The 16,374-nt window shown below is 41.2% G+C and overlaps 1 protein-coding gene and 1 long non-coding RNA gene across 4 annotated transcripts in view; one reads left to right on the top strand and one right to left on the bottom strand.

Moving 5' to 3' along the window:
* Positions 1-1,946: 1,946 nt before the first annotated feature.
* prkrip1 (PRKR interacting protein 1) lies at positions 1,947-15,685 on the bottom strand. The gene is made up of 6 exons (XM_072589288.1): positions 15,407-15,685; positions 14,398-14,476; positions 9,927-10,027; positions 6,008-6,093; positions 5,241-5,308; positions 1,947-2,406 (listed from the first exon to the last, which is right to left on the bottom strand). The coding sequence occupies exons 1-6, from the start codon at positions 15,668-15,670 to the stop codon at positions 2,312-2,314; spliced, it is 693 nt and encodes a 230-aa protein (XP_072445389.1). The 5' UTR covers positions 15,671-15,685; the 3' UTR covers positions 1,947-2,311.
* The window catches only part of LOC140491297 (uncharacterized), a 95,093-nt gene continuing 94,280 nt past the window's right edge, over positions 15,562-16,374 (top strand). For 2 of the 3 annotated variants that reach the window (XR_011963278.1, XR_011963276.1), the window contains exon 1: positions 15,563-15,690. This is a non-coding gene — a long non-coding RNA (uncharacterized lncRNA). Of the gene's footprint in view, positions 15,691-16,374 lie in introns of all 3 variants that reach the window. The other variant, XR_011963277.1, reaches the window with a different exon arrangement.

Raw genomic sequence — 16,374 nt, 5'->3', positions numbered from 1 at the left:
CTTAGGGTAAAAAAGGGAAAGTTTTAAGAAGATCATAGAATCCCAAGAGAATGGAAACAGGCCATTTAGCCTGGAGATGTGAAAGACCGGTTTTTTGTTTCACACAGGAGGGTGGGAAGTACCTGGAATGCATTGTCAGAGGAGTTGGTGGAGGCAGATAGTCATAGAATCATACAGAATGGAAACAGACCATTTGGTCCAACCAATCCATGCCGACCATAATCCCAATCTAAACTAGTCCCACGTGCCTGCTCTTGGCCCACATCACTCCAATTCGTGTACTTATCTAAATGTCATTTAAACGTTGTAATTATGTCTGCATCTAGCACCTCCTCAGGAAGTTCATTCCATATGCAAACCACCCTGTGTAAAAAAAAAAGTTGGTTCTCATGTCTTTAAAATCTCTCCTTTCAGCCTCTTGACAGGGAAATGAACAGGCAGGGAATAGAGGGATATGGACCACACAGAGGCAAAAGTTTTTAAATTTAGGAAGGGATGTGTCAGTGCAGTCTTGGTGAGCAGAAGAGCCTGTTTCTATGCTGTACTGTGTTTCATTCTTCCTTCTACTTTCTCATTTGTTCATTGGATCAGGGCAGTAAGTGGTAAGATCAGCATTGATCATCTGGTATAAATGGAACAGAGTACTGATGATGTCAAAACCTAGACAGCATGGTCACTGGAATAGTAGAAGAGGGAGGGTCAAAACTCACTCTCTCCTCACTAAACATCCTCACCACAACATCAACAGATCATTTACCTAAATTATCCTTTTGCCCCACTTTCTTGATAGGGAAATGTCAATCGGCTACATCATTCTTTATCAGACAATTCCCATGGAACCACAATGCTGCCCTATTCCTCCAAAACTCATCTTGCATTGGAAAACAGCTCAAAATCCAGACAGTATGAAGATTGGGGTGATGGAGGTATTGATTGTCTGGAACATGTACAGGAGCAGCCAAAATGTGAACCCTCCTGCCATCCAGACATCCTAAAAATGCCTAGCACAAGGACAATATAGCACGATTTCTGCCCTCAGGATATGGCAACTCATTTTAGAGTCAATGAAGTAATTGACATGTTGTCATTGTTGTAAAGTTGCAACAATCAGCTGGTTTGTTTTTCCACACCAATCTACCATAAATAAAAATTTCAATAACACGAATTTCTTTGTAATGTGGGCTGAAGGATATATACTTTCCCACTCTTCTTTCAAATAGAGTAAGTGATTTTTTTTTACCCCTAACTGAAAAAGCAAATTAAATCTGACGTAACAATTCATACAGAAGACTAATACAATCTAATCATACAGGGTTATGTATTCATCTCTGGAGTAAGACTTGACCCACAGGCATTAAGGTAAGTGCTACCCACTAAACCATACAAATATCAACTGAGGAAGCTGCTGCCTAGTGCAGGAGTCTAGTGCCACTGACTCCTTCAATTGTAGCTTCAAAACAGTTAGGTCAGAATTGTAAATTCAGCTAACTACAACTTTGTTGTATCGAAATACAAGGAACCTTTATGACAGTACTGCAAGAAGCAAGAAACATTTAGGATAGATGAGAGTTTGATTGGGAGCTGAATGCTAGAGAATTGAGATTTAAAATCCCATTCGCTGATTATTAGGCCATGCTGATTCAGTGATAGTTTGGCTTCATGACACACTTGAAGATTGAGAGGAATTGCAGAGTAACTTTGCAGAGAATACAAAACTGTGTATGGGGCTTCAGATTAGTGACAGCACTCCCTTTAAAGTCAGGAGCTAAAAGAGATCAGTACCCAACTACATGATCTCTTTCTGATCTATAATATGTCTGAAAGTCTATGAATTAGGGATTCATAGAATTCACATTCCAAGAAAGATTTTAAACAGTCAATCTTATACTTTGTTCTGTTAACAAAAAAGATTTAGCATTTACAAAAATAGTCATAAAATACATTCATTAAAACTTTGGACATATAAAATGTTTACTTTGTATGTTATGTACAAGAGAATCAAAACTTAGCAACTCCGTTTCTATTTGAAAATTAAATGTTCCAGAAAAATTACTTCACACCTTTAAAAGTAGGTCATTTGCTGGTCCTGTGCTGAGAAAGGAGTTCAAAGCAAAAATGCAGCCAATATCAGGAATCAAAAAGTAGAAGAATTCTGGTCTGACAGACAGCTGTAACTCTCTAAATACTGTCAGACCTGTTGGGAATCTTAGCCATTTGCTGTTTGTATTTGGAACCAGAAGTATCCAAATCACAAACCCCCACAGTCACATGCTACTGTGTTGATAGAGTTCTTGTTTCAGGGAGGTTCAGGTCACCGACCACCCATTACAAAGCTTGGATCTTCACAGTCGTCCACCTTATTGTTGGGGCTGTTCTCTTCTTCCTCACTGCTGGAATTTTCAGAGCCTAGAGGACAGATTAGAGAAAGTGATATTCACAAAAGGATACTTCAGTGTTCAACCATTATCTCAGAATGTTTGTCATAATTGTGCAATTATATTGTCTGCCTGAACAATTGTATTGTCTGCCTGAACAAAAGTGCTGTCTGATACTCTTTCTTCTTCACAGATAAAGAAATGATCAGCTCCTAACAAAAATCTGGGATACTAAAGAGAAATGAAGTGATGGCAGATATGACGAGGTAAAGGGAGACAATAAAGTAATACCGCAAGCTATCAATTTGGTTTAGGATTACAATTACTAACAAAGTCAGCAATGTCATAGAGATGTACAGCATGGAAACAGACCCTTTTGGTCCAACCCGTCCATGCCGACCAGATATCCCAACCCAATCTAGTCCCACCTGCCAGCGCCCAGCCCATATCCCTCCAAACCCTTCCTATTCATATACCCATCCAAATGCCTCTTAAATGTTGCAATTGTACCAGCCGCCACCACATCCCCATGCAGCTCATTCCATACACGTACCACCCGCTGCGTGAAAAAATTGCCCTTTAGGTCTCTTTTATATCTTTCCCTTCTCACCCTAAACCCATGCCCTCTAGTTCTGGACTCCCCCACCCCAGGGAAAAGACTGTCTATTTATCCTATCCATGCCCCTCATAATTTTGTAAACCTCTAAGGTCACTCTCAGCTTCCGACGCTCCAGGGAAAACAGCCCCAGCCTGTTCAGCCTCAGCACATCAGCAGATAAGGCCAGAGATTGTAAGTTTTTTTAAATAAAAAGTTTAAAGCCTGTACCTGAGTGCATAGAGGGATGGCTCGCTAAGACAGATAGAAACAAAGAGAGACATGGATGCAATGTGACCAAGCCAGGGTTCTGAATGCTGAAGGGAATGTGGAATGACAGAAAGCTAAGAAAAAGTGGTGAGATTGCTCTGTTTGTTCAAGACAACCTTAATTCAGAACTGAGGTCAGGCCTTAACTTCAAAGACTAGATTAGATTAGATTACTGAGGATTAGATTATATTACTTATAGTGTGGAAACAGGCCCTTTAGCCCAACAAGTCCACATCGACCTGCCAAAACGCAACCAACCCAGACCCATTCCCCACATTATCCCTTCAGCCAACACTATGGGCAATTTAGCATGGCCAATTCACCTAACCTGCACCCGGAGGAAACCCATGCAGACACAGGGAGAATGTGCAAACTCCATAGTCAGTTGCCTGAGGCAGGAATTGAACCCAGGTCTCTGGCGCTGTGAGGCAGCAGTGCTAACCACTGTGCCACCATGCCACTGACAGTGACATAGAATGAGTTTGGATAGAGATAAGAAATAAAGGTGAGAGATCCCTAGTGGAAGCAGATTGTTGGTCCCCCAATGGTTGGATAGAGAATACAGAGAAAAATAAATGGAAGATGAAAGAAATGCACTGCAATTACCATGGGTGACTTTAACCTACATGTGGATTGATAGAATCTGATTGGCAAAGATAGCCTGGAAAATGAATTCATTTTATTCAGGACAGTGAACATTCTTGAGTCAAACAGGGAGCAGGCTGTTCTAGACTTTGTAAAGTGCCACAGTACCGCATTGATCAATGATTATAAAGAAGCCTCTGGATGACAGCGGTCACAACATAATAGAATTTCATGTTCGGTCTGAAGGGGAGAAATGTGATGCCACAGATAAAACTTTAAACCTAACAAAGTAAAAGAGGGTATGAAGGCAGAGCTCGTTACAGTGAACTGGGAAGTGAGATTAAAAGGTAGGACAGTGAATTTGTAATTGCAGACTTTTAATAACTCTCAGCAAAGATTCACCCCAGTGAGAAAGAAAAGTTGTTTGACAAGGATGAATCAACTGTGACTATATAGGGACGTTAAGGGGAGTGTTGCATGAAACTGCAGAGACTAATGGAAGCTTACCAGTTGGAGCAGTCTTTAAGGACTAGCCAACAATGATTATCAGGATAATAAAGGGAGTGAAAGCGAAGTATGACTGAAAACCAACAGATAGTAAGAGCTTCTCCAAATATTTTAATCAAAAAAAAGAGTAAATGAAACTAATGTTGGTGTTTTAGTGTGTGTAATGGAAACCAAAGGGTTTTTTTTTCAGGTAGATAGAGATTTACAATATAAATCAGTGACTGGATTGAAGGAACTGAACAAATAATTACTAAGGTTTCCGACAAACCAAAATAGGTAAGCAAGCATATTAGTAGCCCAAGAAAGTGTATTAACAAAAGAAATAGTGGGGTCAAATGACGGGGCAAAAATTTGGCAGAGGAATAGATGAAAATGTAAACTTGTCCACTTTGGTAAGAGTAAGAAAGCGTAAAACAATTTAAATGGAGATAAATTGTAGAAATGGGGTCCTCCTTCAACATTAAGAGTCACATATCAGTATAATAACTAACATTACAAAACTTTTATTAAATATCAGAAGTTAACAGGTTTCTAAATAATGTACTAAACCACATTGAAAAATTCAGCTTTAAGTTAATTGCATTACCTTTTAGAGCCTGGCTCAGCATGTCTCTCTACTTAGGACTAGCAGTAGAATTGTGGAGTTTAAAATAAAGAGAATGCAACGTTTCCTAAACAGATCACCTGATGAAAAGGCCACAACCTGAACCATTAAGTGTTTCTCTCCCCACACTTGCAGCCAAGCATTTCCAGTTTCATTTCTTAAAATGGTTCGAGGCGCTGCATTTCAGGCACAGAATAAGCAACAAGAGTTTTGATGGAACCTTCAACAACTACTTTTCCTGAAAGAATTCCAGGCATTGATTTTGATGCAGCCCAGAATAAATCAGAAATGGAGCCCAGCTCACCTTCTGTGGTTTTTGTAGAGTCCTGCTTGGCTTTCTTTGCCAACAGCTTCTTCTCCTTTAACTTCTGACTGTATTGAGAAAAATAAGTTAGTAATTTGCTCCTTATACCTACATTTAAAATTTTGAATTCATTCTTCTCAATCCAGATAAAAGGCTTTGCTTTCAGCCAGTACGTCATTAATTAAATTGGCTAATGATGGGCGCAAATATACCCATGATCTACAACTTTTTCCCCTCTGCCAAGTGCAATTGAATTCCTGCTTGGAGAACAAGGCAGCATCTTCAGATTCTCACTAAAGTTGGTTGCAGTGCCTAGTGAGCGTAGATTGGTTCAAGATAACTGTGGCACTAATAGCCCCAATCTGGATCAGCAAATTCCATACAAGGAGGGTCTTGACCCTACAGTAATTTTACTGAGTAGCTTAATTACAAATCCATCAGTGGACCCCATCACCAATAACTGATAGAAACTCCTAAAACACATAGCAGAATCAAACAGAACAGGTATGACAGGATAAGCAAAAGTGAGGACTGCAGATGCTGGAGATTAGAGTCGAGAACTTGGTGCTGGAAAAGCACAGCAGGTCAGGCAGCATCCGAGGAGCAGGAAAATCGATGTTTCGGGCAAAAGCCCTTCATCAGGTATGACAGGCTGGCAGTTCTGACCTCTCACTGCCACGATTCCATTGAATTGGAAATGAGAGATAAACTGTAATGTAATTTTTGACAGGGTCTCCTGGATCCAGGAGAAGATTGGCGGCTTTTACCGTTTCTTCCTGCGTTTCTCGGTCTTCTCTTCAGCCACTTTTCGATTGCTGTCCAGTTTCTTCTGAAATTCTTCTTCCAGATGTTGCTGTAAAGTAACAAATCATTAAAATGAATGATGCAGGCACCAACACAACCATGTAATAACACTCAGTTCACAGTTCATTTCATAGAAAAAGATTATATTCATTATATTCATAAGAGCAGATAGCCTGAAGCCTCTTTGGATGGTTTAGTCACATCAATTATTTCTAAAGATGGGTGCAGTATCAGAATTACAATTCTCGCTGATATATCATCCAACATATTCCTAACCTCCCTCCCTCCGGGCTTTAACTCCTGCCTCAGTCAGCGTCCCACTCAGTTGGAATGCCCCCTATCTCCTAGGCAGTTTTCTTACTCTGCTCCCCCAAACAGGTCAGTATTGCGAAGCTCATTGTGAGAAATCTTCTCAATACATAAAATGTGTTTTTTCAAAGTTCACTGTCAAAAGAGCATTAACCCAAGCTACAGGATATGTTCACATTTCGAAGGAGAAACAACTCATCTAAAAACAGGAGGAGTTGGTCATTTGGCTTTTTGAGATGTTCTGGTACTGAGCAAGATCATAGTGAATTTGACCTTGGTTTCAACTCCACTTTCTTATCAATTGCCAATAATCCATGACTTTATTATGTTCAAAATCTCTCAGCCTTTAATTCAAAGATTCAGCCCACAGCTCTCTGGGATGCAGAGGTACCAGAATTAGAGGAGTTGCAGAGCTTGAGGAGATGACAGAGACAGGGAGTGGAAGGGCTGCATCTTTTTTGATTGTGGACAAAATGGAAAATGACTTATTAAAACACAAAGACTGGAGCAGACATTGGTGACTTTTAAAAATAAGTTACTAGCACCCATTGCAGATAGTGTTTCCACTACTGCTTTGCAGGAGATAAGATGTTGTGGCATGGCATGGCATGGCATGGCACCAGAGTGTGTGCAGAATGAGAATTGGCTAGTTATTGGTGGGCTGTGGGCTTGTGTAATTATGACTAGCTGAGCATACTAAAGGTCATTAGCCTGACAGTAACTCACTTACTAGTTCCTGAGCAGTTGAACAGTGAGTGTGAACAGTAATGACAGAAGGTTTATTAGACTAGGCAGGGTCTGTCTCTGTATCTCTACAGTAACTAACTCAAATCTGGAGACAGTTATTCTCTCCCTCCATTCACTGAGCTGTTGCCTCTCAACAGCTATGAAAGTGAACTTTTTTTTATTCATACAAAGAATGCTAACTGCAGTAAATATGCCAGCATTCATTGATCGTCTCTAACTGCCCTGAGGGCAATTAGAAATGAACAACAAATGCTGGCCAATTACAAGTAAGCCATATTGCTGAGAGTCTGGACTCATGTCGACCATACTGGGTAAAGATCGCAATTTCCTCCCTTAAAAGGACGTTAGTAAAACAAATGGTTTTCTTGACAATCTGCAGTGGTTTCATTATCATTAGACACTTAATTGCAGATTTTATTTTATTGAATTCAAATGTTGCCATTGCAGGAATCAAACCCAGGATTAGTAGCCTAGTGAGAATTCCATTAGGGCCATCAATGCGTAAATCATGTGTCTTTAGCAAAGAACTAAAAATCTGGAAAGAATGGACTCCCGAGAACAGAAAGTCTCGGAAGGGAAATAGAACAAATTATTGAAGCTTGCAGACCGGTGCTACTGAAGTGTGTGTTTACCTTTCTTTCCTCCATCTACTACGCACACATTTTATTCTATGTCGGTGTCTGTCTATAGGGATTTTAAAAGGAGGTGGGAATTTTAGCTTGTACAGGCATTTGTTGATAATTCATAGCTGTTTACGTATGATTAGATTAGAGTACCAACAGTGTGGAAATAGGCCCTTCGGTCCAACAAGTCTACACCGCCCCTCCAAAGAGCAACCCACCCAGACCCATTCCCCTACATCTACCCCTGACTAATGCACCTAACTCTACAGGCAATTTAGCATGGCCAATTCACCTAACCTGCACATCTTTTGGACTGTGGGAGGAAACCAGAGCACCCGGAGGAAACCCACACAGACACGGGGAGAATGTGCAAACTCAATGGCCCGAGCTACCATGCTGTCCACAATAAAGTATATGATGGGCATTTACTTATTTAGAACAAACAGGAGCTCTTGTTAAACAGGGGAGCCTGGTCAGTGTTTTCTGTTAACCAGATTCCTTCAGACAGATAAGACAGAGACTTTATGTACGTTGATTAAATCATGAACGTTGTGGTGACACTAAAATATGGTGGGGCACATTTTCCCAAGTGGGTCAAAGCAGAGAGGGTGAACATAAATAGGGATTTGAAAGAAGGATGGGAATTTTTGTTGTTTCATTGCAAGACAGGACAGGTCACTTAACTGGGGGTGGAGAGGCGCTGCAGTTGGGTGATTGACTTACAACAAGGGCACAGGAACCAGTTGCAACTTCAGGTTGAGAGAATGTGCATGATTGACCATGACAGCATTGGAATAGTCGAGTCTGGATAAGGTCCTATATAATAGAGATTAGCGTGTAAAATTAAATCACATAGGTTTGGGAGGAGCGTACCAATTTGGACAATGTGAATACATTTGAAGACATCCACTTTGGTAGCAAAAACAGGAGGGTGGATTATTATCTGAATGGTGATAGATTGGGAAAGGAGGAGGTGCAATGAGAACTGAAACTGAACTTGCAGGTGCAGCGGGCCATAAAGAAGGCAAATGGTATGTTGGTTTTCATAGTGACATGATATGAATGCAGAAGCAGGGATGTTTTGCTGTAATTGTAGAGGGCCTTAGTGAGACCATAGTGTGTGCAGTGTTTGCCTCCTTATCTGAGGAAGGATGTTCTTGTGATGGAGGGTGTGCAATGACGATTTACCATATGATTATAGGACTAGTGTGTGAAGAGAGACGGGATCGTTAGAAAAATGAAGGGTGATCTCAGAGAACAGAATTCTAATAGGAATCGACAAGATAAACAAAAGATATTCCCAATGGCCGGGGATAGTCCAGAACCAGCGTAGGGTTATGGGAAAGATCATTTGGGACTAAGACAATTGGAAATTTCTTCAGCCAGACAGTAGTAAGCCTGTGGAAGTTTCTTGTCACAGGAAGTGACTAAGGCCAAAACATTGTGTAGGAGTTAGATATCATTCTTACGGCTAATGGGATCAAAGGGTATGGGGCAAGAGCGGGTATGAAGTAAAATGATCAGCCATGATCATACTGAATAGCAGTACAGGCTTAGAGGGCCCAACGGTCCACTCCTGCTCCTATTTTATGTTTCTATGTAGGAAAGAAATGGGCAAACATTTCAGCAGATGGACTGAGTCAAAGGCGGAGATGGGCGATTTGGAAATAGGGGAATCTTCCTGGTAGTGTCAATATCACTGATATTCAAACAAGGCTCAGAGTTTGTAAACAGTTGAGTTAAATTCTAGACAATTGGCAAGGAAATCAATGAAGTTGGCAACAGGAATTGAAAATAATGGCATCAGTCTTCCCAGGAGAGGTTTAATATCAATTACCCATTCGCTGAATGCTGAGAAATGATCACTGTTAAAAGATTTTTAACAAAACAGATCTCTAATCTAAAACTCTGGTCTCCAAACTACCATCCTAACAGTACTGCCAGTGGCTAGGATATGAAACTCACACTCACCACAGACTCTCTGAAACCACTTGGGCAATGCACATTACAGACAGTTTCGAGAGTAGTGTAAAATTAACTTGCAAGCAGACTGCAGCACATACAGTCAATGAAACCACTGCATTTGACACAGCAATAGATTTGAATGGTTGAAATCTCAAACACCAGTTAGGAAGTACACTGATCCTGGAGTTCAGACCAACACTGCTTTCATTTTATGTGCAGTATTGAAAGAATCACACACCTGTGCTGCCTGCTTTTCCATGAACTCCTCCCTCATATATTCCCTTCGCCGCAGGTGCCTGTAAACATGGAATTCTCCACTGCCTGCACCAGCACTTGATCCTATTATCAGAGCAGAATGACGACACAATGTGGAGAAAAGGGTGTACAGTAAAACAGAACGTTACCATTTAAATCAAAACATCCTATTAATGTTTGATGTAAAAGACTATCAATCACATAGCAACTGTACGCTGGCATCTGTACCTGCACACAAAAAGAAAAGAGTATAATATGACTGGGCGACACTCAGTGTCTGACGGGTAGCTCCGCAGAATGTGGAACAGTGACCACAATCACTGTTGAGAATATCTCGAACAGTTTCAAAACATCAGTTAAGCTGTAACTCTCCCTACTTGAAGATTATACGATATGACCAACCATTATTAATGTCTAGTTATAGAAGTTTCAATTTTGCTAAAGTACACAAAGGAGGAGATATGGTGGCAGAAATCTCTTCATATTTCTGGTTTTTCAAATATTTGTCCACGAAACAGGTTGGTTATTGGTTTAGGTTTACATTCCATTCTTAAATAAACTGCAGGGGTTCTACGTTGAGGACAGAAGTCCAGATGTACATTCAAAGACAATAAGGAAAAGGAGGGAAGCACCACAAGTTCTTCAGTTGATCCAATCACCAGTTCACATTGCTCTTGGAACTGAAGCAACAAAAAGGGAAAAATGAAAGCATCATTTCGTCGCAGTAAATCAAAATAAGACAACAATGACATATCGCAGGTGATAGAGGAGAACAGTACCTTACCTGCAATGAATGCCAATTACATGCCTGAAGCTTTCTAACTTTGGATCATACTTTACTGAACGAACACCATCTGCATTTCTTTTAAGTTATTGTTCATCATTTAAAACTATTACATTTGGCTGCTACCCAGAATTGACTCATCTATCTCGAAACAAAAATCTGGCAGATGAAGTATAATGTGGGAAATGGGAAGTGGTTCATTTTGGCAGGGATAATAAAGTATTACATAAATGGATAACGTTTACAGAATTCTGAGCTGCAGCAGGATCTAGGTGCTGTGGTACTCAAATCACAAAATATTAGTATTAAGGTACAGCAAATACCTTGGCAACTAATGGATGCTGCCTTTAATACAAGAGGGATTGAACACAGAAAGAATTATGTCATGCTTCAGTTATACAGGGCATTGGTGACACCACCATCTTGAAAACCATGTACAATTTTGGGCTTAACTAAGGAAGGATGCACCAAAGGCAGTTCAGAGGAGGTTTACTAGATTGATATCTGGAATGAGCTAGTTATTTTAAGGATAAGTTGAACAAATGAGGGTTAATCCATTGGAGTTTAGAGCAAGGGGTGACTTGGTTGAAGTGTAGCCCAATTACTACTCCACCTTATATTGTTCTGGGTCCAATTATTTTCCGAAGGTTATCTCTGGATTATTTTACAACCTCTCACTTCCATCATAATTTGTAAACAGAAAATACAACAGGTTTATTGGATAGGTCATCCTCCTTCACCAGTGCCAACATTACTAATCATTTTAAAGTTGCAAATAAAAACTTTTCAAAACACATGGAACAGACACCCAGAGTGTAAAAGGCAGAATTTCTCAAATGTGTCCAAGAAAGTTTCCTAAATCAATATGTAGAAGGCCCTACTTAGGAGGATGTGACATTGGACCTCCTCTTTGAAAACGAGGTCAGGCAAGTGACTGGAGAGCACTTTGGGTCCAGTGACCATAACAGACTCAGTTTTAACATAGTTATGGAAAAGAATAGGACAGGTCCACAGGTTAAGGTGCTAAACTGGAGTGGGGCCGTTAGGCAGGATCGAGCAGAGGTCAACTGGGTGAGTCTGTTTGATGGAAAAAGAATGACTGGCAAATAGATGTCTTTTAAAATTTGATGTCAAGAGTCCAGGGATAAAACGTCCCTGTTAGGATAGAGGTAAAAGCTGGCAACGGTCAGGAAAAAGGTGGCAGCGTGCATTGGGTTTAAGCTATTGGGCGCAAGTGAATCCCTAGATGACTATAATAAGTGTAGAAGCACACTTAAGAGGGAAATCAGAAGAGCAAAAAGAGGGTATTAGATGGATCTGGCAGACAAGAGTAAAGATAATCCCAAGAGGTTCTATAGCTATACTAACAGTAAAACAGAGCCTTGGGAAAGATTAGCATGGTCATCTATGTGCAGAGCCACAGGAGATGGGGGAGATTTTCAATGAATATTTCTCCTCAGCGTTCACTGAGGAGAGAACCATGGATGCTAAGGAAATAAGGGAAACAAATGGACAAGTTTTGGACTGTACACAAATTACCAGAAAGGAGATGGATTCAAAATTGGCTCGAGGGTGATGGTTGAAGGTTGTTTTTTGGACTAGAGGCCTGTGATTGTGGTGTGCCACAGGGGTTGGTGTTGGGATTGTTGTTACTCGTTATTTACATAAATGATCTGGATGTGAAGGTACAAGGCATGATTAGAAAGTTTTCAAATGACAAAATTAGGAGGTATTGTTGATAGCAAGGAAGATTGTCAAAAATTACAGAGAGATCTTGATCAGATGGGAAAGTGGGCTAAGGATTGGCAAACGCAATTCAATACAGTGAGGGGTGTAAAGTCAAATCAAGGTAGGACTGATACAGTAAATGGTAAGGTCCAGAGGAGTCACATGGAACAGAGGGACCTATGAATACCAGTATATAGTTTGTTGAAAGCAGTGTCACAGGTAGACAAGGTGGTGATTAAGGCATTTAGCATGCTGGCTTCCATCCGTCGAGGCACTGGGCATAAGAGTTGAGGCATTATGTATAAGCCATTGGTGAGGCCGCACTTGGAGTACTGTGTGCAGTTTTGGTCACCCTATTATAGGAAAGACACAGTTAAACTGGAAAAGGTGCAAAGATGATTTGTAATGATGTTGCCAGGACTAGGGAGAGTTATAGAGAGAGGTTGGCCAGGATAGGACTTTATTCTTTGGAATGTAGGAAAGTGACCTTATTCAAGTATATAAAATCATTAGGGTCATAGATAGGATGAATGCATATAATATTTTTCCCAGGGATGGGGAATTGAAAACTAGAGGGCATAGTTTTAAGGCAAGAGGGGAAAGATTTAGGAAGGACCTGAGGGGCAACTTCTTCTTGCAGAGATTGATGTGTAAATAGAATGGGCTGCCAGAGAAAGTGGTTGAGGCAGGTACAATAGCAACATTTAAAAAAACATTTGGACAGGTATATGGATGGCAATGGTTTAGAGGGATATGGACCAAATGAGGGCAGATAAGAGTTAGCTGAGTGGGCAGCATAGTCAGCATGGACCAGTTTGGGCTGAAAGGCCTGTTTCCATGTCGTATTACTCTATGACTCTATAAATCTAGCACATTACAGAAGAGGGAGGAGAACAGAACCTCATCTGCAAAAAAATCTCAATTACATGCCTTCTTGTCATACTGAAAGTCACTGATTCACTGAGTCCTTCAAGAACATAAAGGAGTAAATCGCTGTAACCAGCAAAGATAATACATTAACCAGAAAAACCCAAGGAGCTGGGAAAGACAGCATAACAAGACATTTTCTTTTCATAAACCTTGAAGATACTTCACGCATTTAGCCGGGGAAGCTGCACGGTCCTAGAAAGTTGCTCGCTGATCTCAGTTAGTACTATAGTTGAACTATGGAGAGAAGTTTTTACCTTGTGGGAGGATATCAAACATGGGCTCACTGTCTAAAACTCAGGGATCTCCATTTGAAAGAGAGGCTTTTTTTTCCCTGAAGGTCATGTCTCTTTGAAATTTGCCTCCTGAAAAGATAGTGGAAGCAGAAGCTTTGAATTTTTTTTTAAATACCAGAGGTAGATAATTTTGCTAAGGAGTTGAAAGGTTATCGGGGGTAGATGGGAGTACGGTTGAGGTTACGTCAGATCAGCCATGACTTTATTGAATGGCAGAGCAGCTTGAGGGGCTGAATGGCTTCCTCTGCTCCTATTCATATATCTGACTTCACAGGGGTCCCGACAGCTTTGGATGGTGGTGGTGGTTTTGGTTTTGGGAGGCAGGGTGGTGAGGGGTGGGGTGAGGAGTTGAAGAGAAGGAGGGAAGCCAACTGGGCTGCAGCATTCAATTACGAGTTGGTTAATACTTAACCAAGGTCAGGGTGTTACAGAGATATATCAGACAGGTTTGAGTACAGCTACAATGCTCTCTAAAAGTTTGAATGCCCTTTTAACAAACATCACTGCATATAATTTTACATATTCCTCAATATCTAATACCTAGTAATTGTTCTGTGCAGAGAGATTAAAAATTTGGCATCTGGACTACACAGATTCCCAAGACAACCTGAAGAAAGATCCCTTGGAAAGGTACTGCATTAATGGAAATAATTGTTTCAGAGCAGAAGGAACTGGAGTATAACGTGGTAGCAGAAATATTGATAAAGACCAACATTTACCCATGACATCACGAACAAATTCGGGTGGTGGCCGTGGAGCCCAGTCTTTGGGTTTTTCCAAGATTGGTACTTGCTTCTCCTACAAGGAATTGATGGAAAATTTTCATTAATATCAAATCTTTCAAAGTGATTCCTACATACTCTCAATTTATCACAGGGTCCAGAAAAGCACTGAAAATCATACTGTTAGCAGAATTCTCCCTCCTTCTCACTTAACATAGCACAACGAATGGAGTATTATGCGGGAAAACATGAAGTTGTTCATTTTGAAAGGGAGAACAAAAACAGTATTATTTAAATAGAGAGAAACTACAGAAAACTGCAACACAAAGAGACTTGGGAAGTTTAACAGTAATGAAGCTATGATGCTAAATGAACAATGATAAACTTTTCAAGAAATAACTCATATGAAATGTGGACGATATTCAAGAGACTAATAAATGCAAAGACATGAAATAACTATTATTAACAGTAAACATATTGGAGAAATTTAAGTGACTAAAACCCAAACCCACAGGAGCTATCCTTGGGTTCAAGAGAGCTGCAGAGATAGTGGATGCACTGGTTATGATTCTCCAAGATTCCAGAAAAGAACTAAAAGACTAGAATTAGCAAATGCAATACTGTCATTTAAGAAATGAAGGAGAAAACAAGAGTGGCAAAAGGAGGTGTAATGGGGTATTTTCAGTTTGGCAAGCTGTACTTAGTGGAGTGCCACAAGGAGGAGGAGGAGGGGGGAGAGGAGGAGGGGGGGGGGGAGGGGAGGAGGGGAGGAGGGGGGGGGAGGGAGGGAGGGGGGGGGGGGGAGGGAGGGAGGGGGGGGGGGGGGAGGGAGGGAGGGGGGGGGGGGGAGGGAGGGAGGGGGGGGGGGGAGGGGGGAGGGAGGGAGGGGGAGGGGGGATCCTCTCCTCTCCCCAGAGCCGCGCCTGCGCGCACACACACTATTATATATTGTACATATTATATATACAATCTGCCGTGCCCCGGGTCCGGGTGTGGTTTCACTAACCGGGTTCTTCATTAACCGCTCCAGCTTTAACCGCTGTTCCTCGGCCGCATTCCGCGGGATGACGAGCGGCTGAAGCAGCTTCTTGTTCGGCCGTTTAGCTCGGTCCGCCATCGCTGCCCAGCCCGGGCCGCGCACGCGCACTACCGCTCTATGTTTGTGTTCGTCAACCACCCGCGCCTTCCCTCTGCAGCTGGGGGCAACCGTCTCAACATCCGGGGATTTAACCTTCAACTCCACACTCAAACCAGATCTCAACTCACCCATGACAGTTATAGTCCTCCTTGGTAAGTGTTTACAGAGAAACAGGACCCATGTTCACACTCTGTGTTCACTGTTCAGGGATATAGGTAAAGTAGTGTTACTTCTGCAATTATAATTACTTATGCAAGGTAAATGAACTCACACCAGTGTGTAATTGTTTCAACGAAGAGCTGAATCAACAAAAATGCAAACTATGTGGAGGAAATACATAATTGTTTTTGTATTAGCTAAAACTGTATGCAAGAATGAAATGTGACTGCAAAACAATGGTAGATGTTGCAGACAAATAGATAAGGTGCTGTGAGGATGTAGGTTAAGCCAGATATGCTTGCACAAGCAGTAGTTATAAGCAACTGTTTCCCACTTTTACAGAAACACAAGAACACACCCCAATTAAAAGGTCATAAGGATCAGTATGGTTGGGGGAAAGCACAGATGGAGGGAGTAGATAATGGTGAAGAAAGGATATACCTAACAATGGGCCACAGCAGGATGTGGTCAAACAGTCTTGTGAGGCCAGAAATAAGCATCTTGTCACAGACAAGGCCGGATAAGGCAAGAGGTAAACAGGAGTAATGGGGGCCGGTTTTAGGGAAGTGGAAGATGTAAACGGGGAGGAGCAATGGGATTAAAAAAAAAACAAATTACATAAATAGTTGAATTAGTTGAATTCTGTGCGTGTGTGTGTCCCTGCCTTGTAGACAGTG

Source organism: Chiloscyllium punctatum, chromosome 19 (genome assembly GCF_047496795.1).
Source record: "Chiloscyllium punctatum isolate Juve2018m chromosome 19, sChiPun1.3, whole genome shotgun sequence".
Lineage (NCBI taxonomy): Eukaryota > Metazoa > Chordata > Chondrichthyes > Orectolobiformes > Hemiscylliidae > Chiloscyllium > Chiloscyllium punctatum.
This window is presented reverse-complemented; position numbering and strand designations above follow the sequence as displayed.

Excerpts from the sequence above, each read along its gene's own strand:
- prkrip1 (XM_072589288.1), bottom strand. The coding sequence starts at position 15,670 with ATGGGTGAGTTGAGATCTGGTTTGAGTGTGGAGTTGAAGGTTAAATCC. Across the intron at positions 14,477-15,406 it reads AGCGGTTAATGAAGAACCCG|GAGAAGCAAGTACCAATCTT; the intron begins GTTAGTGAAACC and ends AATTCCTTGTAG. Across the intron at positions 2,407-5,240 it reads CTCTACAAAAACCACAGAAG|GCTCTGAAAATTCCAGCAGT; the intron begins GTGAGCTGGGCT and ends TCTGTCCTCTAG.